This window comes from Agelaius tricolor, unplaced genomic scaffold (assembly GCF_023055355.1).
Source record: "Agelaius tricolor isolate 1412-34295 unplaced genomic scaffold, bAgeTri1.0.p SCAF_6, whole genome shotgun sequence".
Taxonomy (NCBI): Eukaryota; Metazoa; Chordata; class Aves; order Passeriformes; family Icteridae; genus Agelaius; species Agelaius tricolor.
In genome coordinates this window covers 7972930-7996744 of record NW_027269266.1, presented here as the reverse complement: position 1 = coordinate 7996744, position 23815 = coordinate 7972930, and the positions used below count along the sequence as shown (strand labels likewise).

Genomic DNA, 23815 nt, shown 5'->3' with positions numbered 1-23815 from the left:
TTGCACCACTTGGAAAACATCCAGCCTCAGTTATAGCTGTCATTGGAATGGAGAAAAAGTCACTTCTGGAGATTTATTCCCCTGTTTACTTTAAGATCAAATAAATTTTACCTTCCAAGTGCCCGTTTTCCTCCATTGACTCTCAGTGAGCAGTATATAAAGCAACCAGCTCCCTGCGTGGCAGAGATCAAAGGTTTGGTGAGTTAACTCCTTTCCAGACTGTATTTCTAACACTGGTGTCTTTCTTGTTACTAATAGAGAAGACAAACATTTAAAGACATTTTCCTGTTTCCATTGTCATGAGAACTTGTAAGTCAGGATGGGTGAGTGTGGAAAGCATCATAAAACTAGGGAAAAAATCAGAATAATTTCCTTTGGATCAGGTTTTTCATTTCTACTTTCTGCTTGTATTATCTTTGAAAGCTTCCTTACCAAGATTTTAAGAGCCTGTTTCTCAACTAGGAGATGGATAACATGAAGATATTTTACAGATATTTATTTACAGAAACTTTACTAAGTTTATTGGGGATTTTTATTGCTGAATGTTTAGCTCCTTAGTACTGCTTTGCTGGCAAAATCCCTTTCAATTTAAAAAGTGCTTTGGCATTTTTCATTTACTTTGTTAAGAAATACATACTTTAAAATATGTTACTGATGATCAGCTAAGTGTTTCATTCTGTCATTCATTCCTTTATTCTTCTAGAAAGCATAGCATTTTATCATTAGCTTTGCTTACAGCTTGGAGCATATCTTTAAACCACTCACAGCTTTCTTCCTAAATCACTTCAAACTTACCATTCATTCTGTCACCTCTCCCCTTTCACAATTATGTGGATGCCCTCTTGAAGGAAAATTATGTTTTCTAAGATATAAATTACCTGTGTGCATAAAGTCAGTTACATTGAGCGTAAAGTCAATATTTATTTGGTGTTTTTATCCTGTAATTGATGTGAGCACTTGGTGCAGTCTGGGAGTGAGCCTTCCAATGACACAGTTGATCATTTTCATTGCTTTGATATTGTCTTTCAGATGTCTCATGCAGCCACTAGTGCCTTTTGTCGTTCTATCAAGCTGCAGTGTGAGCTTTATCCCTCCCGGGAAGTGGCCATCTGCTTGGACCCCTACTGTGGACTTGGGTTTGTCCTCTGGTGCCTCTGCAGGTGAGGCTTCTCCTCAGCCTTTTCTCAAACAGGTTTGCACTGTGCTGTGGCACAGCAGGACGGGTGATGTGAGCGATGAAAGGATGGGAGGAGCGAGCAGTGCCTCTGGGAGTGCCCCAGGCAGCTGGAATTGCCGGGAGCTGTGTGGAAGCTGCAGTGTGGAGGATGTGGTTTGTTTGAGCAGGGCATGGCTGGAGGTGTTTGGGCTGGGAAGTGCAGAGCATCAGCAGGGCTGCTCATGGACCTCCTGCTGCTTTACTGCTGTCCCTGCAGAGCCTGGCCTGTTTTAGTTTAGTGCTTTACCAATAGTACCTTAAGGAAGTGGTTTCCTCACGTCTCCTCTTTTTCATTCTCTAATCTGAAAGCAGGAGTAGATCTCAGGGGACTCTCTCATTTGTGGGACTTTAAGGATGTGATTTTTGCAGAGACACAGAAGTGTGTTTTCTTGCAGGTGTTCATGTGGCAGTAGGGAAGTTAACAGAAAACAAAACATTTCTAGTGAAACGTGAATCAGCTTTTTGGGTTAATACATTTGGAAATATAACATTTCTGTCAGTCTCTGTACTCCAGGGAAGTTACAGTTCAGCACTGAAAGCAGGTCTATTGATTTTTTTTTCTTTAAGTTAGCTGGGTTGATGCATAGGGAAAGGAAAAGAACTGTGGGAGTGTTAATGGAGCCCATTTTGATTAAGGCATCTCAGAGTCACAGTGGTCTGACATCTTTGCTCTCTCCACAGAAAGTTCTTTGGTGTTAACAGTACAGCTATTTTTATTAGCTAAGATGAAGATAATCCATGGCATTAAAAATCCTTTGGATAAACTTTGTACCAATTTACTAAATACCTAAAGGAAATATTATTTGATAACAACTGCAAAAATTTATTTTCAACAATTATTGTTTATTTAAAAGTAGGCTATTGGCACAGTTTATTGCCCTTTTATAATATTTGTATTATATCTTAAACAGGCTAAAGATTAACAGTATTATCTTATTCATTTTTGATCCATTTTTCTTGATTTAAGCCATACTTGCCTAATACTGTTTTGGATTTTACATAGGGATTAGAGTTCCCTTTGTTTTGAAAAAATTTTGGGGTTTCAGTGTTTTATTTACCCAACATAAATGTAAAACTGTTGAGGCTGCAAAAAACCCCCTTCAGAAATATTGAAGTTTTAATTAAATCATTCTGTTTTAAGTTTAATTTTTTTTAATGTTGCTTCTTTAAATTCAGTTGACTATTTCTGATTAAGACTTGAGTGTTTCCAGCATGTGTTAGGCCAGGGAAGGTCTGTGCAGCACCATAGGAGAGTTCAGCTAAGGAATGTATCATTGTATAGGATAGTGCTGGAACAGAGAGCATCCAGGAATAACTTCTATGCAACATCATGATGGAGCCATAAAACAGATAAATGTTGACCTGTCCAAAACCCAAATAATTTGTCATGCCCAAGACTCTCCTGAATGCAAATTTTTTGTTCTTCCAGAACCATTTCTCCAACAAATATGCATTTGCTGCCCTTAGGTCCTTCCCAATACTGATAGTACTCAGCCTTTCAGAAGGAGAAGGTTGTTTATGACTGGCAAGTGAATTAAGGCAGCAAGCCTCTGGGAGAAAGCAATCGGAGTCCGTGCTCATTTGCAGCTTACAGAAGGAATAGAAAATTTTATATACCATTTTCAAAGAAGAGAAAGGAGACAAGGGATTTGAAGGAGCTGAGATCAGGCCAGCAGCACTCGAGTCTTATGAACCTTCACATCAATCTCTTCTTTGCCACTGATCCCCTGTTCCTATTAAATCAGAAAAACTTCAGGCTGCAAGAATTGCAATTGTCATTTGGAGAAAGCTGGCATCAGATACAGCCTAATTAATTCCACTTACAAATCTAATTTCCATTTCATTACTATTTTAGAAATGAGTATTATTCGATGTGATAAAAAAAAATACATCCTGGAGTTTATAAGGCTCTTACTCCTCATAATCTAAAATTTTGTGACTTTGCCTTTTACCCTTTGAGGTTCAGCATAACTGGATCCTGCCCAACATTTCAACCCAGTTTTCTAACTCAGAAACTTCTAGTCTAAACTTATGATTGTCTGTCATCACTCCCACTTACTAAATTAATATTTCTAATGGCATATGGAAATGAAGTTTGATCTTCAATTTTTTATAAGTTTGGGGCTTTTGAGACTTAAATAGGAACTCTTTGTTTTAGGAGCCCAGCAGGAAGCAAGAGCAACCTCCTGTGCTGGGTGCAGTTAAAAGTACATTTAAATTCCTTTATTAACTAGACCAAAGGAGGCATTGACTAAGAAATTGAAAGAAAACCTAACCTTTTATCCCCGTTGTAGGTTCTTAGATGTTGTGCTGGCCTGCTCCACTGTGGTGCCCCAGAATGCCCCATTCTGTGAGGTCAAAGCTACTTAGGAAAGCTGCTGGAGCATGGAGCCAGCCCTTTGGTAAGTTTGAATATATTGCATAGTTTTGCAAAGTTTTTTATTTTTTTTTAATTTATTATTTTATGGCCTAAAGGTTATAAAATAATAAAGAAAAGAAACCTTGCAAAGCAGAGCAATACATTAAAAAGAACTACTCCCTCTAAACTGGCTGCATGCTCCAGCAGGGTTTCCTTGGAACCTTTGTCATTGAACAGCAAGTCCTGGGTGTGGCAGCAGACGTCAGCCCCATGTGAGTTTGCAAACCCCTAACTTCCTAATTTTAATGAGTTCTTACTCATGATTCAATAAAAGAATACATGATCTTTGTGTTTTTCTCTTTTATAATCTCATTTATCCATTCTGAGAAGGTGATCCTAGTATTCTGACTTGCATTGTGTTACATTTTAAAATGTATTACATTTTTTAAAAGGAAAAAGTAATTCCTCAAATGTAAAAAAAATGAACTCTAAATCCCATTGTTCAGAAATGCTTCCTGAAATTAAGATGTCCCTGTCTTAAAGCTTGTCACTGTGGGGCAGAATCCAGCATTCTGCAGTTCATTAGTGAGGATTCACTTAACTGATAGTTAATTTGCTGAGTAATGCAATAGAATAAGAATTTTCCCCCTGCTTTAGCCCAGCTAAGCCAACTCAAATTGCAGTTTGACTTTTACTGCTAGGAGACAGAATTGTCCTTGCTGAAGTTCAAATTAAGTACATTAATAATTTTTTATAAACTTTATATATATTCTCAGAAACTGAGCCTGTCACAGTGTAAGTCAGTGAGACTCAGACTGGACCAGAGGAGCAGAATTTTCTGGTCCACAGCAGCCATGCAATAAATAACAAGACTGCTATGAAATGGTCCAGGGAAGGCTCTCCATGGAAGGTACCTTCTCCTATCCTGCTCCTGCTGCCTCTGCTCCATAGCATGAAGCCAAAAATCCACAGTGGTGCTGCCAGGTGGCTTCTGCTACAGAAATCTGCAAGGTTTCTTAGCAACCAGACAGGTGGAACTGTGCAAGAAGTAAGCAAGGGATAACAGCACTGACAGGAGAATCACATTTTAGGAAAGTTTATTGTGTTAGGAATCACTGATTATTGTTAGGTTTTTGTTTTTGCTAACTTGAAGATAACTGGCAGGCATGAGCATTTCACCCAATTTCCAATCCATGTGCAGCAAATTAAAGGCAAGACTGCATAAAGAAGCCTAAATGCCACATCAGAACTGGATAACTCTGACATGGGAAGTGAAGGATATGAACATAAACATCTGTCATGTGCTCTGCACAGTGCATAACTGGCACAGGAGGAGTGTGAAGGTGTGTTGTCTGCCCACACATTGCTGTGTGCCAGTTTCCTGGAGAGTCTGTAGCCAGTGGCAATTTGTGGAAGAGGCAATTTGCTTTCCTTCCACATTACATCAGTACTGTTAAACCTGCCTCAAGCCTGCAAAGTTCAAGGGCAGCTGAACACCCTGAGTCACCTTGATAAGTGAGTTCTGAGGTGAGTTGGCAGACTTACCCCATCACCTCTGGAGACATGCCCTTACATGGGGTATGAGTGGGGTAGGAGAGATGGTGATAAGGAACCAGAATGATGCTCAAGGCTGAGCAATGGCCTTTTGCTGTCTCTGGTACTGATGGGTTATCTGCTTACCATGTGCAGTCATGCTCTTGGAGCACTGTGTGCCTGCTGTCATCTTTGGACTCTGCAGGTGGTGCGAAGTCCTTTACTTTTTCTCCCAAAGTCCCTGTTTTTAGTTCATGTTGGATCTCCAGAACTGAAGATTTAATTTTGGCCCAAGTCCTTTGAAGCCTAAGAGAGATATATTCCCAAACACTGTCCTTTATAGCCTGTACTGTCTTTCCTACAAGCTTGGTCCAGGAGATTGTGAAGACTCTTCTACTAAACACCCAGTTCCTATACCTGTCCCTCACCACCAAGTGCCAGATATCATCTGTAGAAATGCAGAAGCCAGATGCAAACACCTACAGGGTTCAGCAGTACCCACCTGCCTCCTCCCCTGAAGTGGGGAAGCAGCTCATGTCACCCAACAAGGACACAGGAGGAAGGGCAGTGATGGGTCAGTAACTGCCAGAATGCAATTGCAAATTGCACTTGCCATTGTCAGCATTTATTGACCGGCTGAAATGTTTGGAACTATAATAAAACCTCAGCTTTTACTGCTGACCTGCCTCAGCACAATATGGGCTAAAGCTCCAACTCAGTGGAACAGTTGAGTGCCAAGAGGTCCTTGAAGGAATCTCCGTTTGCTGCTGGAGCAGCGCAGGCAGTGCTGTGATCAGATGGTGCTGTTGTACCAAAATACATCCTGGTGCTTTACCTGGAGTGTTCCTGTCCTTGGGCAGCCCTTGCTTAGTGCAGGCAGACAGGGCTCTGCACTTACTGCCAAAGTCCAAGGCTTTGTCCACCACATGAATACTTTTCTTCCCCTGGATTGCTCTGCAGTCCCCTAAAGGAAGACAGCACTTCTACAAGGTGATCTCACACCTCAGCCACCCCTGCATTTCACTCTGCATCTGCATCCCAAAAGTCATTGTGACAAGGTGGTGCACCGTGTCTGCTCCTGCTGTAAAGACCTGCATCAGGAGGTGGATACTTTTGTGACAATCTTGATACAGTTCCTTCCCAGTATTTACATAAGTAAAATCTTGCACCTAGTCCATTGTATCATATATTGTTGCAACCTCAGAAAGGGGAATTTAAGTTCAACAGTTTATATTTAAACGCCCAAGTTTTTCCTGATATCCCATTCATCCTCCTGCTGCCAGAGTTCACCATTAATTTGTTGATTCTTGTATGAGAATAGCCAAGCTGACAGCTTAACCATCTTAAATATCATTATTTCAAGGTGAGATGGAACTGTCTCACCTTGTTCAGTGCCTTGGTTTCAGGATTAACTCTACCAAATCTAGAACTCCATACCTGGATGAACCCACCAAGCTTCTCTGCCATTCCTAGAATTACATGGAGGCAGCACTGACAGAACTTCCTGTAGGTTTGGAACCATATCAAGCTTCATCCAGCACCTCCAAAGCAGCCTTGCACAACTGCAGCTTGTTCAGGCACATGGGCCTCTGTGTGGTGTTTGGCATTCATGCTGAGCATGACCCTCTAACATCTTACAGTGATTTGAACCCACTGGAATGGTATGACATGTTTCAACCAGCTGTACAAGGGTATTTTTTCCTCAGCTTTTTCTCTACCAAAACATGGGTGATAGACAGCTTCTCAGGGGAATAGAAATCTGTGAATTTTCAGGGATGTGTAGCATTTTGTGGCTTGGACTGATGCACAAATTGTGTGTAATGTTTCAGAGATTGATTCAGGGAGCTGAGCCAAATTATGGCCGATGTCGCGGTGACCAGGTGCTGCATAAAGCACTTCAGCTGTGGAACTGGCACATTCACCCCACAATTATGCCTTTGTAGTTCTTCTTGTAGCTCCACCAACTGCTCTTGGAAATCAGAGGATATGCATGGAGTATTAAACCACAGCTCAGTAGGCAAAGCCTGTGCTGGGTGTGAAGTTTGCAGGCATGGTATCAGCTGGCTGTAGGTTTGTGTATTGCACTCAAGAGCAGCACGTGTCAGGCTCTTCAGCACAGAAAGTTTTCTTCCTGCTAGATATTTCCTTCTGCTGTGCAGTTTGATCCTGAACTCCACAGTATTTCTGAGGTATTAGAAAACTCAGAAAGCACACTAGCAACATCTTAATTTGTTTCAGTCTAATTGGAGCAATTTTTTTAGTCTAAGCCTGATCATGAGAGTATTTGTTTCCCTCAGTCTGAAGAAGATGGGTTATTTTGCATCCAGATCCTCATGCTTTGCTGCAGGACTGTTGGTGGGAGCAAAACCACTTTCTTGTCCATAAGCTGATCAAGACAGGTAAAGAGTTCACCCTCACACATTAGTATTGCTGAGAGGAAAAACACTTGTCTTTGGTGTAAATTCTGCTATTTTGAATGATTTAATGGTAAAATACACTTGGAATCAATTTTCTATTTTCCTACCAAAGTAATGCAGCTGTCTTCTCCAATATTGCTGTGGAGTTTGTGCAAACACTTTTCAGTACAGGGATAAAGCTTGTTCTTTTGATTTGGGTTTGATTTTGGTATGTCTGCCCAGTTGAATAAGTGATACTTTAGGGATCTTAATGTGGTTGTGAGTAATAGTTCTCCCACATTTGACACCCAATAATAAACATCATGTTTATTATCATGCAGATAATTTTTTCACCTGCTACTGGTTGCATCAATTAGAGAAGTTCAGGGTCAGGGGGAAGGGTTTGAAGGTGAATCTCTGTATACCATATTTGTACAGATTGGAGCCCATCCCAGGTTTTTACTTGAGTGGTTATAGCTTCCTGTTGGTAAGAATTATGTATTTGCCAGACAGATTGCATACCTTGATTGTTTGTGGAGCCCTAAGCAGCCTTTTGGTCTTGCTTCTCTGAAAAACTGAATAGAATTTGCTAAGAGTAAAAGAGTGAGGTAATATTTATAGTAAAAATCAGCACTGCTCCCTGGCTGGTTTGATCTCTCACTTGAGCTCAGGGCATTCCCCTTTCAGGCATGGGTAATGCTGCCAAGATCTCTTGTCACATGTTTATGCAGCACATGCTCAAGGTTCAGTGATGCTTTATTGTGATTCCATGAAGGAGTAATGGTTCATTTGCCAACCCTGTGCTGTGCCCACTGTGTCAGCCCCATCCCAGAACACATCACTCCATGGTGAGCCCCTGCTCATCAATCACCCAGAGTGGCATCAATGGGGACAAGCAGTCAAAGATAAAATTTCTCCTCTGTGATAAATGAAATTGCTTGAACTGTAGTTCATACATATTCCATGACATCCTCAGGCTCATACTCCAGCAGAGACCTAAACAATTTGGATTATTAACTGCTGTTGTGGCTGGACTTGTTCACCACTTTTGCCTTTATGGTACCAAGTAGAGACATCCAGGTCACACAAACCTTGTTCTACATGGCCCAGCTTTTGAAAGCACTCTCATCTGGGTTTGGGGGAAGTGGGGGCACTCACTCACTAAGGAGGGAATGTGTGTGTGTGAGTGTGTGTGTGTGTGTGTGTGTGCAGCCCATCTGCAAGGATTGCAAAGGTGCCAGTGTTACAGAGATGTTCGTATTCCTGAAAATAAATTTCATGTCTTACCTCAGACACTTGGATTTGAAAACATTGACTTTACCAAGCTGGCATTTCAAGTTTTCAAGTCACAAATGAAATTCTTTCAAGCATCATAAATCTTGGGGGCTTTTATGGTCCTTTCTCAGAACTTTTATGATTTGGAGGCTTTATGCTGTCACCATTCCAATTTGAAATATCTACAAATCACAAATTGAGATGTGAGTGGACTGTAAAATTGATGGTAAATGGGCCTGTGTGAGATGAGTGAACAACATAGAACCCATGGGAAATAAAGTCATCAAATTGGGAATATCTTTCCCTTTGAGAGATTCTTAGGTACCAGAGAAATTAGCTCTGACATATTTTTTCCCTCAGGGACCCTGATAAGTGTATTTTTGCAATATTTATGCTCAGTGGGTATCCAGTATACAAGAGATGTAGTATATTTGAGTTTCAAAAGTTCATAAAACTTTCACAGAAGAAATTTAAAACTACAAGGGATGTTAAATTAGGGCCAAATTTACTCCCTTGAAAATTATTGCAGACCTCTTGCTTGCTTTAGCAGGGGGCAGGTGGCTTTCATATTAAGTAATAAAGTAGTCTTTTAGTCAAGGTCTGTTAAAATGCTAATTACTCAATCCAAAGTATTCGTCAGCAACACTTAATTTTTTAAAATATTATTTCACTGCCTATTCACACCATTAACAACTGAACTATTTTGATCTTTTTGGTACAGTCCTAAGAGCAAAGTCCTCTGGAATTTTGAGTGAATCAGTAGTTTAGGAGCACATTCTGCCTGCAGTCCTCATAGACTTGGGAAGAACAGCAGAAAACCAGGGTTAAATGTTATATTAAACTTCTGGAGCTGTGAAGCACTATAAGGCTTTGCAGGATCCAGCCAGTGCTGTGATAAACTGTGTATTCACCTCCCCCTTGGTTTGTCTGTGGACACGGGTGTTTAGTGTGTGTTAATGAATCTTGTGTCTTGCAGCGTTTATTCAGGACACCAGTCTATTCTGATTCCTCCCTCAGAGCTGGAGACCAACCCTGCCCTGTGGCTTCTTGCAGTGAGTCAGTACAAAGTGAGGGACACTTTTTGTTCCTATTCAGTCATGGAGCTCTGTACTAAGGGACTCGGTTCGCAAACAGAGTCGCTGAAGGTGAGTGCTCCTGCTGCCCTGCCCACCCTGCTGCCTGCTGGTGGGCTTTGGGAGCCTTCAACACTCTGCTGAGTGTCTGCTGGGAGGAGAAAATCATCAAAGGGCACAGGCAGCTTCCACAGAACCCAGGTTACTCCTTGCCAGAGGCTGCGTATCAATACTAGTCATTCTTCAGATCATAGGGCTGTTAAACATCAAGGAAAGGCTTTTATTTGCCTAAGCTTTCTGATGTGTGTTGCAGCCTGTGTTGATAGGCAAGTGTTGGAAAACAGAGGTGTAAATGTCCAAGAGGCTCAAAGAGTATTACATTGTATAGTGTGTTTTATGAATACCCTGGTTATATGAACTACTAGTTTGGTTTTGACCTCTGTAGTTAAATAATCACATGCTTAAAAGTACTGTGTTGTTTTAACTAGATGATCCTTGTTGTATGGAGAGGAGGGTATATCTTCCTTCCCCTGCCCAGAATTAAAAGCCAGGTAGCCAGTTAAATATCTGAAATCATCTGGAATTTCCCATGTGCTACTGAAATAAATTTATCTTGAGATGCTGATATTTATGATGACTCCAACCTTTACCATCCTTTCTTAATAATTTCCTAATCAGTTTTTCCAAGTCTAGACATTGCTTCCTGTTTTCTGTTATTCACTGTCGTCTGAATTAATTTGGGGAAATAGCATTCCCTCCCTTCAGAATTAGCATGCCCATCATTTCCTATGTGCTAATGCTGAGATGACAAGCAAGTGTGTGCTTCTTCAGCTATTAGAGTGTCATCTGGCCATCCGGCCTCCAGGAAAAATGGAAACGGTGATGATACCTTAGCCTCTGTTCTGCTTTCCTCTGGAATCATATTACCTGCGTAATGCACTTAAGAACTTCTGTTTTGCATTAAACCTGCCCATTTGTGGCCTTTGTTACATTTTGACTTCTTTTTAGGCAAGGGGACTGGACCTCTCACGTGTACGGACGTGCGTGGTGGTGGCTGAAGAACGACCTCGGATAGCTCTTACTCAGTCATTTTCAAAGTTATTTAAAGACCTGGGCCTCCATCCACGGGCTGTCAGCACATCACTTGGCTGTAGAGTTAACCTGGCAATATGTTTGCAGGTAAGATTTTTCACTCCTTAAGCTCAAAGTTGTTTTAAGGAAATGGTTTTCAGTAAGAAGCGTTCATTGTATTTCCTTTTGCTGTTTGGTCGTAGACCATGCTAAGAAGTGCATGTAGTACTTAATGTTCTTGCATACACAGGTAGTAAATTTCTGTTACTTTGTCAACAATTCATCCCTCTCATGTTGCAATCATAGCATTTATTCTCCCATGAATACAAGAATTGAGAAAAGCACCTGAGAGTGACAGAACATGTACTCTGTTCTCCAGAGCCAGTAGGTAATGGTGTCATGTAAGTGACAGTTTCCAAGTGTTTACTTCACTGTGTTACAAAAAGGATTCCTTCTGTTCATAAAATACTTCCAACCATTACTTGTTTAACTAGACAGATATTTTTTGCACGCAAGAAAAATTATTTTGCTGTATCTCTTCTGTTTTGATCCTCTAATCAGAAGAAAAGTCCCAAGGATCATACAGGATGTCACATGCATTCTCCAGGAATCTTTACTGAGTCATGATTTTAATAACTGATGGAGCACTGTAGCTATCTGGTCTGAATTTCTGAATAGCATCTAGTTTTTTCAACCAGTGATAACAGCAGCAAGCAAATAGTTTTAGGTTGATCTAGAGTATAGTATTTTATCTTTTAGGACTTCATGTGATGAAAGTTAACTTGCCTTTGTTTAGGATGTTCCATTTTTAATTAATTTCACCTTATTTCGAGTTTAAATTAATCTGGCATTAAATCCAGACATTTTTTTATTCTAGAATAAGAATTTAATTTCTGTCATGCATCTAATACACATCTTAATTTTGATAAATGGATTAGAATCTTAATACATTCTTTCCTGATCTCTGTCTCATTTTTGTGACTCTTGATCTCTTTCTGTCCTTCAAATCTGGTTTCAGAGTTGCACATATTATTCCTGTAATAATACCATAGGTGTCCTACTCAGGTGTAATATGTTTTCAAATTTAATAACCTTTTAAATACTAAAAGAATCATCTTCTGCATTGGCAGCTGCTCTGGCTGGGAAGTTCCATGTCCATTTGGTCATGTGCCATGTCTCTAACCTCTTCAAAGTCACTGTGTCCTCAGTAGGACTTGCCTGTACTCTGTGTGTCCATCCTGGCAGCTGCCCCTGGTTTATGTGAAGGATTTCTCATGAAGGTCACATGGATACCTGCTTCAGTGGGGAAGTCAGAGCCAATCTTCTCAGTGACACTGCAAATAAGAATCTGCTATTCCTTTTCTGATTATAAATGTAAATATTTTTTAATCCAAAAAAACCTGACAAATTGAGGTTATGGGTTCAGCACAGAGCAGTGTGTCTGTGCCTGCTTTAGCCTCTTGCCCTTTCCAGTGTTACCAGGATATGAATACAGGAGGTGTGCACAGGTCCAGTACTGCTGGCTTTCTCTCTGACTGCAGCAGAGGATCCCTACAGCCCAGGGTGCCTTCAGTTATTACTGTCAAGCATATGACAAGGCAAAGCTGAGCAGGATTAAAAGTCATTCTGTTGCCCAGAGGTGGAGTTGTTCGTTTGCCATTCTGTAATTGCTACCATAAATATTCTCCAGGAATAAAAAAGTTTTAGAAAGGAGGGGAATCAGGGAAGAGATGACATACCTTAGTTGGAAACAGATAGGATGGGGCCTGTCAGCTCTCCCAGCAGCTGTGGTGGAGCTGCTCTGAAAGACAACTCAACTTCTCTGGCCTCTGGTCCTTGGGGAGACCAGACATGAAGGATGCTTTAGATTACAAGGGCACATTTTTAGCTGCAGAATTTTGCTTGCCACTAATGAAAATCCCCATTTTAGATGTGCATCAGTCTCTGGATGGTTCATGGTGGTTGCTTCACTTGTAAGTCCTTAATTCAGGACAAATGATAAAATCATGGGTTAACAGTAAGGAGCAGTAAGCCAGGTGCAATATCAAAGTGTGGCCTGTTGGAAGTAACACTGTGCTTGTTCTGCCTGGGATTTAATGTTTTTCATAGCAGCCTGTGTGGAGCTGTGTTCAATTTGTGACTGAACAGGGTTGGGAGCACACCAATGGCTTGTGCTGACCAGTCCTGCACAGCATCAGGGCTGTCTCCATTTCTCTCTGTGTCCCCTGCCCCATCACCCCACTGCCTCAGCAAGCAGGCTGGAGGAGAAAAAAGCTGGGAAGGGACACAGCCAAGAAAGCTGTCCCCAGCTGACCTGGGATATCCCATAATGTCATGCTCAGCATTAAAGAAAAAGGGTGGTTGGTCTTCCAAAGCAGCTCAGAGTCTGCCTGGGCATTGTTCTGCTCAAGGGGGGTGATGAGTGATTGCTTTTGAATCACTTGGGTTTTTCTCTTTCCTTCTCTCCTTAAACTGTCTTCATCTTTCATCTTGAACTGTGGATTTTCTCACTTTTGCTCTTCCTTTGCTCTCCCTGTCCCACCAGGAGCTGGGTGAGTCCTGAGCTGCTGACTGGGTCAACCCACTGCAAACATGCAGGGAAGCTGGCTACACTCAGAGAAACTGGAAGGCTTAATCAGCATGGAGTTAGGCTGGATTATGGCTTGACTGATACCTGCCTTTTGATTGTGTTAACTCCTTAGCTGAAGATTGCTTCTTAGATGGTTCTTTACAGAAATTCTTGAAAGAGTTGTTGAATCAAACTGTAAAAGTGGCTAGATCTCTGAAGGAATATTGCCAATGACAGTGCCCATGGATTTAGGAACAGCACAGAATGAGAACCTTGAGTGAGCTGGTTAAACAGCCTGGCTGATTGTGGAGCTTAATGTCAGGCTTTGTTGAGTTCTACTCAGATTTGGCATCTCGTCCATAGGACAAACTAAAAGCCAAACACTGCCTAAAGAGTGGTGTGGCTGGAATGGAGAAAAGCCACTTCAGGACAGGCTATATGTAGCAACATTATCTTCCCAAGCAGAATTGTTTTTGAAGCATTTGAGCTGAGGCTTTTTTGGCAAGTTTTAAAGATGCTCAAAAAATTACTAAAGGTTTTACTTGCAAGCATCACCACAAAACATGTTATTTTGGTGGAGACTGTAAAGATAGAGGCTTATATGTTTTGAAGCATCTGGCAGTAGACATTGCCAGGGACTGGATACTGAATTAGATTGAATGCTCTTTCCAAATTGTCTGGAACTTTATGGCTAGTGGCATTCCAGAATAGCTTGTGGGCTATTCTCCTTTCTCAGCTGAGGAACAAATTAAATTTTAATCCCTTATCTACAGTATTCCCGCAATTGGTATTGTCTCCAATATGTTCCAGAAATGGTTTATGATTTCTGGATTGTTCACACTGCATAAAATTACTTCTCAAGATATCTGAGTCAATAGCATCTGCCTCTGCTTTTTTCTTCCAAGTTATGTCATCTATGAGATCAGCACGTGGTTCCTGGAACACCAACTTCCACAGGGATAATGGTGATCCAGCCTGGTCTGCAGTGCTTCTAAAATATGTATCTACTACTCACCTTACTAAACATGGCCCAGGATTCAGCTGCTGACCCTTATCCAGGTTTCTTCTCTGTGGGCTACCTCTAATACAACTTGGATATTATCTTTGATACTTTCTTGATCTCCAATTTTGTGGACAAATCCAAGATTCAAATGTTTAAAGGGAAAGGTATCCTGATTCTTCCAGAAAGCTTTTACAGTTCCCCTCTCCAAAAAGAAGAGGAGGAAGTTGTGTATGTCCATGTGGGTGTATCTCTGTGTGTGTGAATCTGTGTGTCAGTGTGTGTATAGCAGAATTTAACATTTCATTAAAGATTACCTTGAAAAAAAATCATTGTGATAATCTCTTTGGTACAAAAGAATCTTAGTCTACCAAATTATCTTAATTTCCAGGTTGTGATCACTGACAGACTAAAGCATTGTCATTTGTATTCATTTCCTATCAAACTGAGAGCAAATTTAGTATGTTTCCTTTGATGTAGTCATTGCAGACTAGATTTCTAGAGATGTGCTTTTGAAGATAAATAATTTCCTCCATCTTTAGGCACTTAAATGCTATTAATATCTGACCTTTTATGGCTGTATAGTCACAGATAACGGTCCAGGGATTAGTGAGATGAAAAGATTGAATCTAGCATATTTTAATTCTCATTAACTAGCATCTTAGCATTCTCAAGAGAGAGAGAAAAATAGATATGAAAAGTAGCTGGTTTCTTACAACAGCACAGATGGTTCTCTAGGATTTTAGCTGATTTCCATTTAAACACTTGGAATAAATATTTTCATTTTATTCAACCTGCTACTCAGTTTCAGTTGAGGGAAAACTTCTAGAAGTTGTTAATTTTCCTTAGTTAACCCTGAAAATGTACTAACAAATCTGTCCAAGCTAAGGAGAGCAGGATTCATCTTGCTTCTTTTCTATCTCCTCTGAGTGAGACTGCAAGGTTAAGTGAGTTATCCCATATCCATCAATAGTCAGTGGAATCACAGAAATACTTCAAGAGACATCTCAGGCCCCCACTGGGGATGGGATCCATCACCATCAGGAGATCCTTCCTACCTTATGCAGCAAACTTTCTTCTTTAATGGCTGAAGTTACATGAAATGGACCCTTTCCTCACTGTCTAGCAAAGAAATCTTTGTTACTCAGTTTAGGGCATAAAGTTAATATGTTCTTTTTACTTAGTGACAGATCACACTCTCTGGAGATCTTCCATATGAAAAGTAATAAAGGCTAGGTCTGCAGAGAGTGCCCCGGGAGACCGTGCACTGTGTCAGAGGTATGATTCACACTTAGCAATGTACTGCAGCTCTGGGTGAGCTCCCTCAGATTCTGTTTTCCCACCTTTGCTATGAGTCATGCCATGAAGTTCTTTTCACAGCTCCAGCCGCTGTGCTTGCGTGGGTGACATTGCCAAGTGCTCACCAAAATCTCCTTTCTGAGCATCGCTGGAACAAAAGCAGACTGGGAGTAAACACTGAGGCCACATCCTTAGGCAGTTAAATAAAACCCAAAAAAACCAGTTATTTTTAAATCCTTAGGATTTCTGACAGGCTAGTTCCTGGTTTTTATCTTTGGAGAGGGAAGAAGAGGAGAGCATGCAGCTTGGCCTTTGACTTGAGTGGAAATTGGGTGTGCACTGAGTCCCGGCATGTGGGCAGCCCTACAGCTGACTTGTTGGGGTGGTACTGCAAGCAGTACCACTGAGGTGCTTCAAGCAGTACCACCAGGTGGGGTGATACTTCAAGCAGTACCTCTGGTACTAGAAGAAGTTCAAGCAGTTTTGACATTGAGAGAATAAAAGCCTGGCATATTGCTCAGATTTGCTCGGATGGTTCAACAGTGGCAGCCGGTGCATGGGCAGAGATTTATTTAATCCAAGAGATGTGACTTATGATATACCCATTTTCAGACAGAAAATTCTTTATGTCCCATTTGGTTTTCTTGAGCAATACCAGGCATATCCTAAGTAAATATCAGATACTCCAGAAGTTGTGTTGTTTTTCCCCTGTTACCAGCATAACAGATGCTCTCTATCTCTGTCTCTCAAAATAAATGTGCACAGACAAATTGAGTCAGTCATTCTGGTCTTGGCTTAGACTGCTTCCTTTGAAATACTTCTCAGAGTATTTCAGCTGCAACTGGCCACAGAAGGACGTTGCTGATAATTCAGCTGCTATTTCTCAAGCATAGTTAAAAGCCATATGAGATTCTGGTACTCTCAAAGTCCTTTCTGCACCTGCAGTATAGTCACAGGCAATGAATTATATAACTGCTGGATTTCAGTAATTCTCTGCTTTCTTGCAGTTACACTGCAGTGTTCAGCCTGGATTATTAGTAATACCATTTTGGGGCATCAGTGCAATAAGCAGATCCATCCTGTTTTTGTTAAATGTTTCATCTTCCTTTGCATCCAAAATAGACCTGTCTTAAGGTGCTGCTGTGGCAGCTTCCTGCAGTCTTTAGCTCTGCTGGCATTCAGGAGTCTGGTGAGAGGAATGTGGGATGCCAGGGCTTTCAGAGCTGTTTGTTTTCACAAGTCCTGGGGCAAATCCCACAGCATCCATCTGGTGTTGGATGCTCCACGTGATGGTAGTGCCTTGGGACCAGTCACCACTGAGGATTTTCTGTCTCTTTGCTGAGTTATCAGTCATGCTGGACAGCTGATGGGTTTTATCAACTTTAAATTTTACTGGTTTTTATATGTATTACACTGTTTACCATAGCTAATAGGAATGAAGACTTCTTGGGCTCTGAAGTTGCTCCATTTATTTATGATCTTCCAGTAGTTAGATTATGCACCAAGCCTTGATTTCATTTCACTTTAGGATCAGGTTAATCTGTATGCAAGAAGGTGTAAGTATCTTTCTCTGTTGTATACTAATTCATTTTTTTTTCCAAAAAGAGAGCATACTTTTGATTTCCAGAGGACAACACTTACAAACTTCTGTTAATAGCAAAATGGCAGACCTGGAATTCTCAATGGAATAAAGTGCATTAAAATAGGAGGGCCATAATGTTTAATGACTTCAAAACCAAAAACAGCAATAACAAGAAAATCAGTATGCTAGACATGTGTTTTCCACTAACAACATTGTCTGTAGTGTCCTAAAACCATTTAAATCTGTTTGTCCAAGGTTAGCAGTCTACAGCTGTCTCTTCTGTTGCTCTACTAAAATGTTGACACCTCATTTTTTACTTTTTTTAACCTTTAATGGTATAATGGTTAATTTGTAAAATTCCTGTATTTGACATTGTTTTTCTTTTTATTTTACTCCCTGCTTTTTGCATTCTCCTCTTTTGTTTCTCCCACCCTTCATTCCCATTTTTTATTATTATTTTTGTCTTGTGTTACCTTCTTTCCTTCTCTCCCTCATCCCTGCTATTCCTGCTGCTATAGCCTCACAGGCTGGGGAAGCTGGCCGAGCAGGTAGGGGATTTTCATGTTCCCTCAATACCCACCTATCAGCTTCCAACAGTGGGACAGACTAGAAATTGAGTCTGGAGATTTGGGGATTTTCAGATCCTTCTATAAAAATATAAGTCCACTATAGCTTTATCTGGATGCAGGTTTCATCAAATATCAGATGTCCATTGTAACTATTTCATTCATGCTGAAAATAATAAATACCATAGTGATTGTCTTTGATTTTCAAACTTGACTGTTTCCATTATTTTACAAATACAAATCAGCTTTAGTTTTATTTTTAAAGATAACCAATTTTTCCTTGGTTTTGTTTTTTTCCTTTCAACATTGCATATATTTCAAATAAGTTCTCCACTCAGCACTAGTCTGTTACACTGCTGAGTTTACCAGTAGACTGAAAATCGTGTCGTTAATAGCTAGAGAGGATTTTGTACCTTGTATTGTGCATAACAAGCTAAAGAGGCTAACATGCATGTGCAGCTCTATTACTCTGTTCTCCTCTGGTGGTGGGTGATGATCAGTACCTCCTCAGTAAGTATCAACTGGTAGTGGTAACACTTCTCCCCCAGAAATACAAAAATTAGCTATTTGTGGGTCTGGGTTGCAACTTTTAGCGCTCAAAAAATTGTGGAACAATCAGCCAGCATTGCAGAAATGTAAAATTTAGCCCTAGACATTGCTAATGTGAAGAACTATATTCTACAGTGCATCCCAAATGGGACAGAAATCACTAGGAGATCATGCTGCCTGCTGGTTTAAGTAGTAGACCCCTAAATAACTGCTAAAGGAGTTTGTGCATCTGGAGTCCACCAGGTTTAGGAGAATTCCTCTGCTGAAGAGAAAATTTGCAACGTGCCAGCGTTCCAGAATGAAGTTGTGCTTTTCTTCTAGCTTTATGTTTAGCAATAGCATGAGGTCTTCAGCAGAGAAGAGAGCCCTAGCCTGGAGCATTGAGAATTCACATGATGTTCGGTGGTGATGAGTTTGAAGTTTTGGATAAGGGCAGATCATAGCAGGCTGCAAAACTGCAGAAAAGCTGTGGGTGGAAAGGCCTAAAGACTGCATCATCTCTGCATGAAAGGAAACTAAAATTAGTCTGCCTCTTTTCAAGTAACTAAATATTGTGACATAAAGCAAGGGTTTAAATTATGCAGTGGAAGACTGAAAAGGATCAGAATAATTGCTCAACAGACCTTCAGTCCAGATTGGTTCATGTCATGCGTGCTACCTTTACTATCTTTAGCTTCAAGTATATTCTCTGTTGCATGTCTAGAAGACTCAGTAAACCATGCTTCACGTTCCTGACCATGTGCTTCTGCCATTAAACTGTGTCTCCTCAGCAATTTCCGCCTTCCTTTATATGGCAAAACGTGTTTAACATTTTTTGTATGTATCCATGTGCTGATTACTTGGCCTTTTGTAGCAAATAAAACCTCTGTTGACATGTGTTGGTTAAGTAGTCTGACTGCTTGATGTTTTTCTGAGCTCCAAGGTAACAAGTACCTGATGGTAGGTATTTTTCCAGTGCTTGTTCTGATTCTGTAAAGCTGAGCTTTGATGGATGAATACCTTAAATATAACTTGTCATTTGATTAGCATAATTAGCACTGAAATGAATGTTTGGTTATTTGGGGGGTAAAACTCTTTTCTCCTCCCAGCCCTCAGGTTCTGATTAGCTGATGTTGTTGTTTGCAGGGAACATCTGGACCAGATCCCACCACAGTGTATGTTGATATGAGGGCACTGAGGCATGACAGGTCGGAACCACCTTTTTCTTTTTTTCTCTAATACACACAATTAACAGAGTTTCTAGCAAGAAAGCTGCTTACAGCACACCCCACGGACCCTGGAAACCATTGCAATAATAAATTATTTGTGTTGCCTCCTACCAGCCAGCAGACACAGACATGATATTGGTTAATTAATTTTACCTCTGGTAAAACTGAGACATCTAATATCACTACAGCATTGACTAACAAGATTCCTTGCCTTTATTGCCACCAGGATTTCATGACACCTGTGTTCAGGTGGTGCAGCCCAGCCAGTCCCCACAAACTGGAGTCCTGTTGGGCCTTTTGGCTTCACAGAGTGTTTGTCCTGCCTTGGCAGCTCTTTGCCTGTCAGGAGACCATGGTGGGGTTTGCTGCAGTTCTTAATGCTGCAGGACTGTGAGGGGATGGATTGTTTGCTTCAGCTGCTGTGAGCAACCACATTCTGTAGTTGTGGGTATTTTTCAGTTCATCTTGAGTGTTAGATATGTATACAAGGAGTGAAAAATAAAATTTGCCACTTAGTGGTTGGAGGCAAGCTTGAGATCTCAGGTGTCATTTTAAAAAATACCCATGCACATATATTTCAGTTTTCCAATACTCTGGTCATGAGTCTCTTTACAGAACTGTAACAAACCAAGAAGTTTTCTATGAACTCTGGAAAAGGTGAACATTTAATTAACAGTCCTGGTTCCCTTAAAAAATCATTATCCAAATAGGGAGCTTCTTTGTTCTTTTCTTTCATACTTCTCAAAAGCTTAACAGAGAATTTGCCCCCACCTTTGGTTCTATCAAAGAGCAAAGGGCACTGGAGGCCCAAATTACCCAGTGGGTAGTTAGGTCAGATAGACATGTAGGTATTGTCCTGTTGCACATGGAGTTTAGCAGGTAGAAGAAAGGAGCTGCAAGATGTTTGACTCATGATTTCTTTATTCCTTTTGCACATAATGATTCAGATAATAACACTTAGGTTTGATCTGTCCTTTGAGACACTACTGTCTGCATAATCCAGCCACAGAAATTCAGTGTTCCTGGCCCAGCAAGTTCAGTAGTGTAGAGACAGAGTCCACAGTATAATCAACCCAGAAAAGAAAAAAGGCCTTCTCTATAGAAAGAAAATTTAACATTCACAATCAGTAAAAATTATAAATAATCAAGAAAATATGTTTAGAGAGAGGAATTAAGGTTTAAAAAATCTTAAGATTTTAATCTTATAATCTTACAAGAAAGAGAATGTAACATTCATAGTCAGTAAAAATTGTAAATAGTTTAAAAAATATGTTTAGAGAGAGGAATTAAGATATACTGTTCATGAAAGTTGCATAAACCCTGGGAATACTATTTCCCTGCTTTAGCATGTCATTGAGAAGTAGGCATCATTACCAAGATCAGGCTTTGCAGTGTGTTAATTTATATTTAGTGACTAGTTCTACAGAACATGAAAGATGGTCTTTAGAGCTGGTTCTCATATTGTGGTAATGTAGATTTTAATTTGATGGTTTAAGGTTGTGCCTCATTTACCCAGTCCTGCAGTATTTGGAATTAGATTAGTGGGTCATAAATTAAAGGAGAAAACAACTCTATTTGATATAGTCTCTTCACACTTGCAGTTTCTAACCATTTTAGTGGAACTGAATGTCCCTATTACTTAGCAGTATCTGAAAGATCCCTGTAAATATCTGTGAGACCATAGAGTAGCAACCCACAGAGTCTTTGCAGGCCAGCCAGTCCCCCAGTGTAATATGAACATTTTAATGCAAGAAAATGTTTTTCCTAATTTGTATTTTAGAAGATATTTTTCAGGGTCTGAAACAGACTGAACATATGGGTTTTTTCTTGGCATGGTAACACTCTCTAGTTGCTCCAAAAAACAGCTGTAGTTCATCTCTTTGAGATTATTCAAACCCTGTTCACATCCATAAAAATTAATAATCAGTTTCAATGCCACTATTTCAAGCTCATCTGGTAATTACATGCTGTGCACTTTACAGCTCATGAAAATGTCATTTTCTTGTGGGTGTTTAGGTCAAAATACCTGTGCTGGGCACAATCTGTGTGGAGATCTAGGGGTGGTTGTTTGACCTAACTAGATGTTTCTTTCCTCCCAGCTCCCCCTGGATTTGGATGTTTCCTTCTTAGGTCAGGGTGGAGCTTTCCAAACACCTTTTTGTGTGTGTCCCTGTGAGGTTTGGAGCTAACAGCTTAGGTTTAACTGCTGGGACTCAGCCCTGGGCTCACCTGGAGGTTCAGGAAACTTGTGCCAAGGGTGCGAGCACATGGTCAGTGACTGGCATCAGTTCTGGCCCTGGAGAAAGGTTTGACTGAGAGCTTTTAGTGCAGTTCTGGGTGCTCCAGCTGCTCAGTAGCATCTCACATGGAGTCACATTGTGTTTGTGAGTCCCAAGGAGTGTCCCAGGCACCCTGAGCTGTCTCAAATTGCATTAGACACCTGGTTTTGGAATTTAAGTAGCACAAAAAGCAAGAATATACAGCTCTGGCTTGCTGTTGGTGACAGGATATCATTGTACTTGGCATTTTTCTGATTTTCTACAAATCAGGGTGTGCTGAGGATGGCTTAGAAAAGAGAGAGCAAAGACAGGCAAGTCCCACAGAGACTTTGAATAAAGCACAGGAGACTCCTGAGTTATCTGCCAGGTGGGTGATGTGTCCCTGCAGTGCAGAGCAGTGCAGTTTGCAGAGAACACAAAGCTTAGCTCAGGTCCCAGGGACAGAGGAGAGGTGGATTAATGCTTCCAGCACAGCTCAGAGCTCCTGGCTGCTGCCCCCCTGTGCAGCTCTGTGTGCCCAGGGCATGCCCAGGGAGGGGCAGGCAGGAGAGCTCTGGGCAGGAGCACCTGCTCAGGCCTTTGCTGCATTTCTCTGCCTCTGGGAGAGCCATTTTATTCCCTCTCCCCCACAAAATAGAGAAAATAAATTTAATAAATATATATATATATTCTTGTCCTGTTTCTAAAGGCCTCTTGTCAGGCTGTTCCATCATATTTTTGACCAGTCATGCTCTCCTCAGAAAGCTTCTCAGGTGGTTAAGCACAAGGTGCCTAAATATGCTAAGAGCTGAGAAGTGCTTGGAAGATAAAAAAGGGAGAGAGTGAGAGAGAGAGCCTTTTCTCATCATGCCAAAACACCAGATACTTGAAAGATGGTGGCTTTTGCAACATTTGCATCCTTTTGTACAGTAAAGATGTAAATTTGAAGCCCAAGCATCCTTTGTATCTGTATTGTTCTAAAACAATATGCACTTGTGCTTATAAAATGTCCAGCAAAAAACACATTTCTGATATTAAAATAAAAATTTCACAGCTTCTTCATCCTTAACAGCAGCTTAGTTTTTGGTAGAAAAGCTATTTTTTGGCAAAACAAGCCAATTAATGAAACTGAGAATAAACCAAATTAAATCTTTCCTTCCCATCAACAGGGCAAAAATATTTTCAAGTGTTCTGCAGCAGGTCAGAAATTCTCAAATGTTTCAGTATATTTATAAACATCCTAAACCATACTTTTTTAGACTCATTCAGAGCTGTTTTCAAATGTTACAGTTTTAATCTGATAATACATATATTGAATTTGAAACTAGCAGGTATGATTTAGAAATAAAATGGCATTAAAAATATTGAAATATTTTGACTTCTTTGAATTGTTTCTCAAATTTTTAACATAGGAATATCTTTTCCTACGTATCTGTACCTTTCATATTCTAAACATTTTATACAGAATTTCCTCAGGAATTTTAAATAGTGAGCTGAAGGATCCATCTGGTGACAGCTGAGGGAGATCATTGATCTTCTCCTAAAATTGAAACTACATGCAAATCCTGTAAAGATAAACATCCCCTTGCATCCTAATATTCTTTCCTAGATCAAAACCTTATCCATTAAAAAAAAAAGGAAAACCTCTGTTCTGCCCTAAGCAGAGCAAGGGAAGATCTACTTCGATATTGAAGTTTATTTTTAAAAGGATAAGAAAAGTAAAAGGAAGCATTTTCATTGCAATCTGTCTGCCCCCAAAAGCAGATAAAAAGTCACCAGTCCTCTTGTTCAGTAGCAGATAGTGACAACTTAGGAGCTTTGATGTAGTGGAGGCTTGGACTCCCAGGGGAGAGAGCCACTA

The 23815-nt window shown here is 40.5% G+C and overlaps 1 protein-coding gene across 6 annotated transcripts in view; it reads left to right on the top strand.

Moving 5' to 3' along the window:
• The window catches only part of DIP2C (disco interacting protein 2 homolog C), a 310710-nt gene that overhangs the window by 261431 nt on the left and 25464 nt on the right, over positions 1-23815 (top strand). For 4 of the 6 annotated variants that reach the window (XM_071428626.1, XM_071428625.1, XM_071428623.1 and 1 more), the window contains 5 exons: positions 1030-1160; positions 9756-9924; positions 10861-11031; positions 17892-17921; positions 19614-19675. In XM_071428626.1, the coding sequence (XP_071284727.1) occupies positions 1030-1160; positions 9756-9924; positions 10861-11031; positions 17892-17921; positions 19614-19675 (563 nt within the window). The remainder of the gene's footprint in view (positions 1-1029; positions 1161-9755; positions 9925-10860; positions 11032-17891; positions 17922-19613; positions 19676-23815) is intronic. The other 2 variants (XM_071428627.1, XM_071428629.1) reach the window with 1 other exon arrangement.